A 9,863-nucleotide genomic window follows, 5' to 3' on the forward strand; every position below is an offset into this window, starting at 1 on the left:
AATTCAACATAGAGTGAGCATCGTGGATGTAGCTAGGTTCATGAAGAACAGCACCACGTTAAATTTCTCTCTTCCTTTCCGAGAGTCCCCACACATAAGCCAGTTCCCCCATTATATTCTGTAAAAGAAATCAACAAAATAAAAATTCTGAAAATGTTTACAACCTGTTAAGTGGTTCTGGTTCCACCTTTTCGTGGAGTCTTGAAATGCTGAACTTATATGGCTGCTCATTTGACAGCCAAGGCCCACCATACCATCATCTTTTTTAGCCTGTGCTGTGCTTAATTATCTCCCAAGTCACTTGCTAGGAGAGCCAGAGATTCTCTAATGGGGCTCATTATGTTGAAAATTGGCTTCCCCTTCCTCCTCCTCGTTTCACTCCATGTCGACCGTGCGATGAGCTGCACCCATGACCACATCAACCACCGCTGCTCCACAACTGGTAATTACACAGCTGGGAGCGTGTATGAACTGAACATGGAGGCCGTCTTCTCAACCTTGACAAAAGATGCTCCTCCCTTTGGTTTTTCCAACGTCACAGTGGGCCAAGGATCGGAGACAGTCTATGGCCTGGTTCAATGTAGAGGCGATGTTGATCAGCAGGACTGCAAGGCGTGCATCTTCAATTCCACCATACAAATCGTCGAATACTGCCCCAACACAATGGATGCCATCATATGGTATCAAAAGTGCCAGCTTCGCTACTCCAACACCGATTTCTTTGGTAAGCTAAACGTGGATGATTCTGGCGGTTGGCATTGGACAAGCGGTAAAGTGACGGACAGTAAAGGGTTCAACGAGAAGTTGGGCCATCTGCTGAAGGATCTAACTTCTCTAGCAACAACAGAGCCAGCTTCAAAGTTAATGTTTGCTACCGGCAACATCCCATACACCGATCTGCAGACGATATACGGGCTCGCGCAGTGCACCAGAGATACCAGCCTTGCTGATTGTAAGCAGTGTTTGGATACCACCAGGTCCCAGATCCCAACGACCTGCGACACTGCACACGGCTGTGAAATTGCCACGGGAAGTTGCCGGGTGGTCTACGATACACAGCTCTTTTATCATACCACAACAGATCCAAGCCTACTTCCTCAGTCCAATTCAGCATCAGGACTACCTCCTCAGTACAATTCAGGATCACCTCAAGGTATGCCAGGCTTCTCTCTCTCTCTCTCTCTCTCTATCTCTCTCTCTCTCTCATAACTAGACCACTTTATACTTTCAGGTGCGGGAAGAAACTTTATGTTTGTCATAATCGTCATCTTGATTGTGGTTCTTGCTACTTGCGTCCTTTGTGGCTTTTACTGGTGGAGGAGACAGTTTTGTTGCTTTGAAAGAAAGAAGTTGAATCCAAGCGGATTGCAGAGGAACGAAGAAGAGGAGGAGACCATACAACAACAAGGTTGGTAGAAAAGAAACAAAACTGGGGGAGAGAGGGAGATTATACTTATTAAACATTGCAAATCCAACCATATATTAGACAAAGGAGTACAAGACCGAATACAAACCAACGTCTATGCAAGTCTAGGCGAGACGTGCACGACCTACCAGCCTCGTCGGTTGACCCTGATGTTGTCCATAACCGAGTTGCAGTATGACCGTGCAAGACAACATGGAAGCATAACATGAGCTACATTGAGAAGAGGAAAATGCAGAGTTGCATCTCATATATATATATATATATATATATATATATATATATATATATAGTCGTTGCATTGGATGGTAGTTACTCCTACCTCTATGTGAATGAAGGGTACTTTTGTCATTAACTATACTAGTGCATGAATTTACGTGCATCAATATGACACATATAACCAGCTTTTGTACATAGACCTTAGATTTTGTTAGTCCAACAAATAACATTGCCATCTCACTGGCTCTCCTGCTTGTTTGGCTAGATTAATTCCCACCCCTATTCACCAATCCTACCATGACCGACAGAAAGTCACACGCGCACAGACACGCATAAAAAGTTGATAAGGTCAAAATTTTATAAAACTTTAAAGCACGAATCAAATGCTTTCTGGGATTTAAGATGGTTTTAAATTAATTGAAAATAAAATTCTACAGGTGCATCTTATTTTGTCTTTTCTTTCCCAAATTTTCCGATTTTGATTGTTTAAGCTAACATGTGAAAGTTAAGCTAACATGTAAAAGTCAAATTTCATATGAAGTTTTTAAAATCTTCATTATAAGATTCTTTTTTAATCCCATCCACTCACACTTCAGATACAAAATTAAGCTATCTCTCTAAAGTCACATGCAATTGTGTTTGCGATTTTTTTTTAATTGCAAGCGGGCTGGGGTAGACCTTCTCCATTTATTGACAACGAGAAAGAATATAAGAATCAAAGCAATGAATCAAATCATGAAAATCAAAAGACAGACTCAACTTTTTTAACCAATTTACCTTGTTTAAACAGTGGAGATAATTTCAGCTTCTAGGGGAACGGATGCGATGGATGGACTAAGATTTGATCTGGCCACTATCAGATTTGCCACCAACGATTTTGCGCCGGCAAATAAGCTTGGAAAAGGAGGATTCGGTGCAGTTTACAGGGTATCATTTCTTTTACTGTCGATGCGTCTGAAAAAGATAACATCTGGGGAAGCTACAGTAGGAAAATTGAGAGAGGGGGAGGGGGAGGGAGCTGGCACTGTAACTAGGTTACTAAGTCTTCCCTTAATTGACACTCACTTTGTCAGGGCCAACTACTAGATGGTCAAGAAATTGCTGTAAAGAGATTGTCATGCAATATAGGAAACGGCCCGAAGCAATTCCACAATGAGGTGCAGACACTTGCTAAACTTCAACATAGAAATCTTGTCCGGCTTTTAGGAGGCTATATGGAAGGTGAAGAAAAGATGCTCATCTATGAGTATGTGCGCAATGCTAGCCTGAACAATTTTCTCTTCGGTAAGCTTGTTTCTTCTTATTTCTTTTCTTTTTCCCCTTATTGTTTTCTCGTTTGAGGGTTTAATGGTCGGATCAGAGATGTCATGAAAAGGTTGCAGCCGATAACTTTCATAGGGAGTGATTGTCAAAAAAAGATTGCCTATCTAGCTACGCCGTTTGATCGGGTTAAAGTGTTGCTTATTGTTTGGCTTGATGTGAAATTATCCTATACTTTATTTTTTAGTCTTATATATTTGCTTAAGGTTACTAGAAAGGAAAAACACAATTTACATTTTATCTTATTTTACTTTGAAAGGAGAGCCAACAAAGCGTCTGCAACTGGACTGGGCAATTCGTTCCAACCTCATCAATGGAACAGCCAGAGGACTTTTATATCTTCATGAAGAATCGCGGCTGAGAATTGTTCACAGGGATCTGAAAGCAAGCAACGTTTTATTAGATGAAGACATGATTCCCAAAATCTCAGACTTTGGCACTGCAAGGATCTTTAACACAGATCAAACACAAGCAGAAACAAATGAGATTATGGGGACCCGGTAAGTTGGTCGCTGACTGTTGTTGCACAGCTGCCTAAATTGCCATTGCAAAAATGCAGATCAAACACCGATACTAGTGTTTGTGCATCCATCTAGCTCAATTTTAATGGGAAGCTTCCTCCTCAAACAGATTAGGCCATCTACTGCTATTAACTTGTTCCCATAATGTGGGTTAGTTGACTAATCTTAATCATGGAGATCTGCATGTTGCCTTTTTTTTTCCAGTTCCAACATAAGCTTGAGTTACCATGTTTCATGGCCCGGCCTATAACTGACCTGAAAGCAAGCATATCAGTTTAATTCAGATTGACACCTAAAAGGGGTATATATATATATATATATATATATATAAACTTTTCGTTGAGAATTTCATATGTGCTTATTTCCACATTACAGCTTTTTCTATTCTCTATTTTGGAACAAGTCTCTTTAAGCTACACACCAAGTTCCAGAGTTATCCACAACACCCACTGTAATGGCCTAGCCTTAATTGACGTTCATATTTGGTCTCATGGATCGTAACTTTCTGTTTAAATGCTTTGATTTAGTTCCTAAAGGAACTACAAGTTAAGAAGTAGGATAGATGATAATCATTCTTGTTACATAACCTCTCTTACTCTTTTTACTGAAGTGGCACCTCACACATTTATTAGAAAGCGAACTTGCACATGCACTTAACAGATAAACAATGTTTCAAAGTTGACTAAGAATGGTTTTACCTTTCTCTGCAGTGGGCATATGGCACCGGAATATCTGCTTGAAGGGAAAGTATCAGTAAAAATAGACGTTTTCAGCTTTGGTGTTTTGCTGCTGGAGATTATAAGTGGAAAACAGAATTTCTATTTCTGTGAACAACAGACGAATGAGAATCTACTAAATTATGTAAGTGACTAGCATTGTTCTTGTGCTTCTGCGATTTACTGTATCACTTGTTTATTCCTGGTGTTATTGTTTATATAGCACCATATGGACAGCTTGGTATCTAGACCATTTTCAAACAAAAAGCATGTTAAATGTAATTAAGGAATTGGTTTCTTTGTCGAACCAGCAATAAAAAACTATCCTCCATATTATTGTCACAGCTTCCCACAGTAAATGATAAAAATTGCTATTTTGGCGCAGGCATGGAGAGTTTGGAGGGAGAACAGGGCTATGCAAAATGTGGATGAAATATTGGAGGGAGCTTTTGACAAAAATGAGATATTAAGATGCATCCATATTGGCCTGCTCTGTGTCCAAGAAGATGCATCAAGTAGGCCAAAAATGTCCGCGGTTGTTGCAATGCTTGAAAACGGCTCCTTGATTCTCCCAGCCATTTCGCCTCCTGCCCCTTCTATCTGGAAAACCAGAAACATTTCATTGGCACCACAGACAATCTCAACTACATCAGGAACTGGTCCAGAGTTCGGTTCATCTAGTTATTGAAGGTTCGAACTACTCTTGAGAGGGGAAAGTAGAGATGGCAATTTGTTCCATGATTTTTCATTCTTTTGGTGTATGAGCTGTGAACTTCTTGGTTAATTAGTTTGTCGAAGTAGTGTTCTTTATCTGTAATGGTTTGCAGTTCTATTTTAATAAAAAATTTTAAATAACTTGTTTTATCATAAGATTTCTCCTATTGCTGCTTCTGCTTTCACCATGGATCAATTTACTTATTCACTGTGTCTTCTCAAACAACTTGTTTTTAATAATTTTTTTAATACTTAGTCGCCATGGATCAATTTAATTTTTTAATAATTTTTAAACAAAAACCGTTAAAAATGTAAACATACAGATTGGACAACAAATAATAATTACTTAAAATAGCCAAAATAATAACTTATAATATTGCCTTAATATCACATTTTAATGAAGAAACAAAAACATTTTTTTCTCAAATTTTGTTGGGGACCACTTATGAAGTAGTCACTGTTTAAATATTGGCCGGAAACATGAAAGGATTTAGCTGATTTAACAAAAAAATCGGCTGATTGCTTGAAGCTTTTGAATCAACTTCTGTGAAAGGAGCCGATTTTATCCCAATAAAACGATTCAACCCGATTTTAACAAAACTAGAATGGAACAATCTAAATTGGTTCCATAGCAAATAAATTCGATATATATCTAGTGGCTCGTCCAATAACACCATATGTCATTTAAATTATTCTTCAAATATGTTCAAAACATTTTATCTTATTTCTTATATTTTTTCATTATTTCAGAAATAATTCTTTTCCAATCTGAGTACTTGCGGATTCTTCTAATCTTCGGCTCTGCAGACATAGCTTGCTCCATTGTTTGTAAAGGGGTTAGGAGATATGAAGGGAAAAAGAAAAAAAAAAAACAATAAAAGAAGTTGAATTGAGAAACTCGGATCCTGATTTCTTCAAGCAAGAAAGGAGTTCGAACTTTCGGGATTCGCAAACTACAAAGAACAATGAGGAAGGTGAGATCCATGGGGGAATGAGAGAGAAAGAGAGAGAGATAAAAGCAGACAAAATGAGAACTCATTGAAGTGAGAATAGTTACAAAGGAACAAAAAGTCAGCAACATGCGAAGAAAATGAGGGAGATAAAAGAAAGGAGAACAGTCAGAGGAGGATGACAGAGAAAGAGAGAAATAAAGAATAAAATGATGACGATGATGGTGGCACAAAGGGAGCCAATAGTTTTGAAATATGTTGGATAAAACATAAGGAGGTGGAAAGTTGAAATTTGAAGAGTCGTATAAAAATGAAAGGGTGGACGGGAAGTTGAAAAGCATATCAATTAATTTTGGCTTGACTTTTAATTGATCAGTAATGGTCCTTTTCTTTTTTGCTTATTAAAGCACGACTTAATCTATTGAGTTGATTAAAAAATTTATGAATGGGTCCATTACATAATTAATTGATTAATAAAATAGATAGCTTCACTAAATAAAGCACGGGTTTTTTAATTTAGAAGCTTTATATTATTTTTGAATATTTTCTCTAATCAATTCTTCTTTTTACTAAATATTTATCAAAACAATTAGTTCGTTGATTTAAAACTTTTGCTTAGCATTGCCTGATTACACAAAATATTTTTTTTATTAAGTCGACAACAGTTTTATGGTGAATGATTATTTCATAGTTTTCGTTCTCTTTTCATATGGAATTGGTACATCCATTGCTAATTGTATATTATCTAGACAATAACAAATTTTGCTTTAGTGAACACTTTTTTCTATAATCAACTATATTGTTTCCGACTCAGAATTCTGAATTAGGCTGACATATATTGTTCATATTAAACAAATATATTGTTGAAGGGAAACTTTCTCATATGATTAAGTTAATTAAAATAATTTGCTTTAAAACATATATTCCTTAATCAAACAAAATATCGGAGTTTATTAAACAAAACAACTTGCTATAAGTTAAAATTTTTGTTCTCAAATCAGCAGATTATGTATGTACTAGTGAAAGCTTCAAGTCTCCCATAATAATCATGCCAATATGTTAGTATTTTAATTGCACAAAGTGACTTACTTTTTTTTCGTATCTTAAATTTTAGCAGGGAAAACATAGTTAACACGATTTTAAGTCTCAAATAGGGTTTGTGGCAACTATGAGGCAATTACTATTATTAAAATTTATTTCTACCATATTTACTCATATTAAGTTAGTGAATATTAGCTCGTACTAGACAGTCCTTCGGTTCTTTAATTGGCAATTAAGTTTTGATGAATTATGTTTTTTAATTAAACATACTTGTTTGTGTTAATTTTTATATTTCTAAAAATTGATAAAAGCTGAAAAGATTTTTAGTGATTAAAGTGTCATATATTTTCTATTAGACAAGAATGTTAATTAAGAAGACTTGCTTAGCTCATCAAGTGAATCAAAATAATTCTTTGATTACATAAAGTTGTTTAATTATGCACTATCTAATGAATGGTTTAAATAAACTAATTTCTTATTAACTAAAAATGTTTGTTGTTAGACCGAATGTCTTGCTTTATTTTTATAAACGAATCTAACGAGGATGAAAAACCTAGTTATAAGGTTTTTGAATCTAAATTAGTATTTGTAGCTATCATGCAGCTCTTGACTATTATTAAAATCTTTAATACAGCTTTTGCGATGTGCTCATGAAAATTGAAGGGTTTTCATATTTTGATATTAATATTAAGTTTGTATTTGTAATTCTTAGTCTCTTGCCTGGCAGTCGTTTCTAAACTTAATTGGACCCACTGGAACTTGCTAAATGTTACTACCCAATGGTAAATGAATCAGTATATTCACGTTTATGATTTCAAATCTTAACTTGGATTAACAAAAAAAAAAAAAGGCGTGAAGACTACACTTGAATCTCCACAATATTGAACCGAATCCTTTTTGTCTTTCACAAAACCAAGCTCACTAAATCCCACGGCATCTGTTTCGCTCTCACACACACAAAAGTTTTATGGTTACCTGCACTGTGCACAGTTTCCTGTGGATCTTTAGAAATATTTTTGACCCAATTTTAGAGATAGCGTATCATGCACGCAAATCCATGCACCTTTACATGGTACACGGAAAGACCGAGTCCTCCCTCTTGCAAACAAGAATCAACGTGCGAAAGTTGTCCCCACAAACAATAATCAACATGTTTGACTCTGGGGCAGTCTTTATTAAAAATATTTTCGGTGGACACTTTCTTGAATTAAATTACTGTAGATTGGAGGATGATGAAACTTTGTCAGCCTTGTAGTCAATGAGAGAAGTATTGGCATGTTTTTGTCGGCACACAAAAAGAAATGTCCGTAAAAGCCGGCCCCTAACCTGTTCCGGGTGGGGAAGACCTCCTAACGTAGAACCACGCCATTGACCCATCCAAGTCCACCTTGCTCGCTCGCTCAAGGTCACAAGGCCGATCACGGGAATATAGAGAGAAGCCGTGGAAGATTTATTTCCTCCTCAACACCTTCCCTTTTCCTCCTCCACCCTCTGCAAGCATGGTGCGTTGCTTGAAACGTGCGCAGCAGTTTTCCATGGCGAGAGAGGAACTCGTTCTGCTTCTGCTTCTAGCGGCGGCTTCAGCTCAGTTTTGTAGTGCTGATTATCTGTACTTCATATGTTCAACTTCTCCAAGTTTTACCGCCAACAGCACCTACCGGCAAAACCTGAACACCGTCCTCTTCTCCCTCACCTCCAATGCGTCTAAAAACGGCTTCACGGCTGCCACCGCCGGCCAAAGCCCCGACCAGGCGTACGGCCTCGCCCTTTGCCGCGGTGACGTCTCCCCAAGCGACTGCACGAGCTGCACGTCGGACGCAGCCAAGGAGATAGTCAACCACTGCCCTAATGGGAAGTCTGCAATCATATGGTACGACAACTGCCTCCTTCGCTACTCCGGTCGGGACTTCTTTGGAGTGGTCGATACCGCTCACGAGTTCTACATGTGGAATTCCGACTACATATCGGACCCCACTCTCTTAAATTCAGTGCTTGGATCCCTCATGAACAACCTCACTTCGACGGCCACGGCCGATCCGTCGGGCCGGCTGTACGCGGCCGGACATACTAAGTTCAATGAGTCCCAAGACTTATATGGGCTGGTGCAGTGTACAAGGGATCTCTCAAGCAGTCAATGCGCTAATTGCCTGAAGGATGCCCTTTCCAAAATCCCGACCTGCTGCGAAGGGATGCAGGGCGGTCGGGTTGTTGAGGCAAGCTGCAGCGTAAGATACGAGATATACCGTTTCTTTAATGACTTGGGGACGGCTCAACCTTCTCCCCCGAACGGCACGGCTTTGCCACCGGCGAATCCGCCCGTAGGCGCCCCTCCTCCTATCTCCAAATCTGGTAATTGGTACCGCCTCTGTTACTTTTCCCACAGAAGGTCCCCAATTTTTTTATTAGAATAAAATCAGTAGATGTGACATCTTTTTTGCTTTGGAGAGAAGGATGAAATTAAAAATTTTACTAACTAAAATCACTATTATTCAGGACTTCATGTAAGAACTAATCTGCACAATATTAAGAAAAAGACAGTAAATGACATTACTCTTTTCAAAACTATATTCAATTTTGGTATTTTCACTTTCTTTACGTTTGGCTTCTACCTGCAAGTTTTCCACATGCATAACGTTTTGCTTTTCTTGCAGCTTCACCAGAATCTAGCATGCCTCAACCTATGCGGTATTATTGCCCAACCACTTCCAACTTCACTGCCAATAGCACCTATCAGCGAAACCGCGACGCCCTTTTACGCTTCTTCTCCTCCTCCTCTAATGCATCCGTAAGTGGCTTCGCCACTGCCACGGAGGGCCGCAGCCCGGATCTGGTCCATGGCCTCGTCCTCTGCCGTGGCGACGTTCCTGGGGACAATTGCATGGCCTGTATCTCGTATGCAGCCTTCTGGATAGTTCAGTTCTGTCCCAAAGGGAAATCGGCAGTGGTATGGTACGATTCC

General features: G+C 38.7%; 2 protein-coding genes across 2 annotated transcripts; both read left to right on the top strand.

Moving 5' to 3' along the window:
* Positions 1 to 327: 327 nt before the first annotated feature.
* LOC116263641 (cysteine-rich receptor-like protein kinase 25) lies at positions 328 to 4,887 on the top strand. The gene is made up of 7 exons (XM_050080367.1): positions 328 to 1,153; positions 1,232 to 1,408; positions 2,433 to 2,569; positions 2,716 to 2,926; positions 3,225 to 3,462; positions 4,194 to 4,344; positions 4,585 to 4,887. The coding sequence occupies exons 1-7, from the start codon at positions 328 to 330 to the stop codon at positions 4,885 to 4,887; spliced, it is 2,043 nt and encodes a 680-aa protein (XP_049936324.1).
* A 3,516-nt stretch (positions 4,888 to 8,403) lies between these two features.
* On the top strand, positions 8,404 to 9,816 carry LOC126410501 (cysteine-rich repeat secretory protein 38-like). The gene is made up of 3 exons (XM_050080368.1): positions 8,404 to 9,253; positions 9,556 to 9,689; positions 9,805 to 9,816. Exons 1-3 carry the CDS (start codon positions 8,404 to 8,406, stop codon positions 9,814 to 9,816), a joined length of 996 nt encoding a protein of 331 aa, XP_049936325.1.
* The last annotated feature ends 47 nt before the right edge of the window (positions 9,817 to 9,863 follow it).

The sequence above is a fragment of the Nymphaea colorata genome, chromosome 11, assembly GCF_008831285.2.
Source record: "Nymphaea colorata isolate Beijing-Zhang1983 chromosome 11, ASM883128v2, whole genome shotgun sequence".
Taxonomy (NCBI): domain Eukaryota; kingdom Viridiplantae; phylum Streptophyta; class Magnoliopsida; order Nymphaeales; family Nymphaeaceae; genus Nymphaea; species Nymphaea colorata.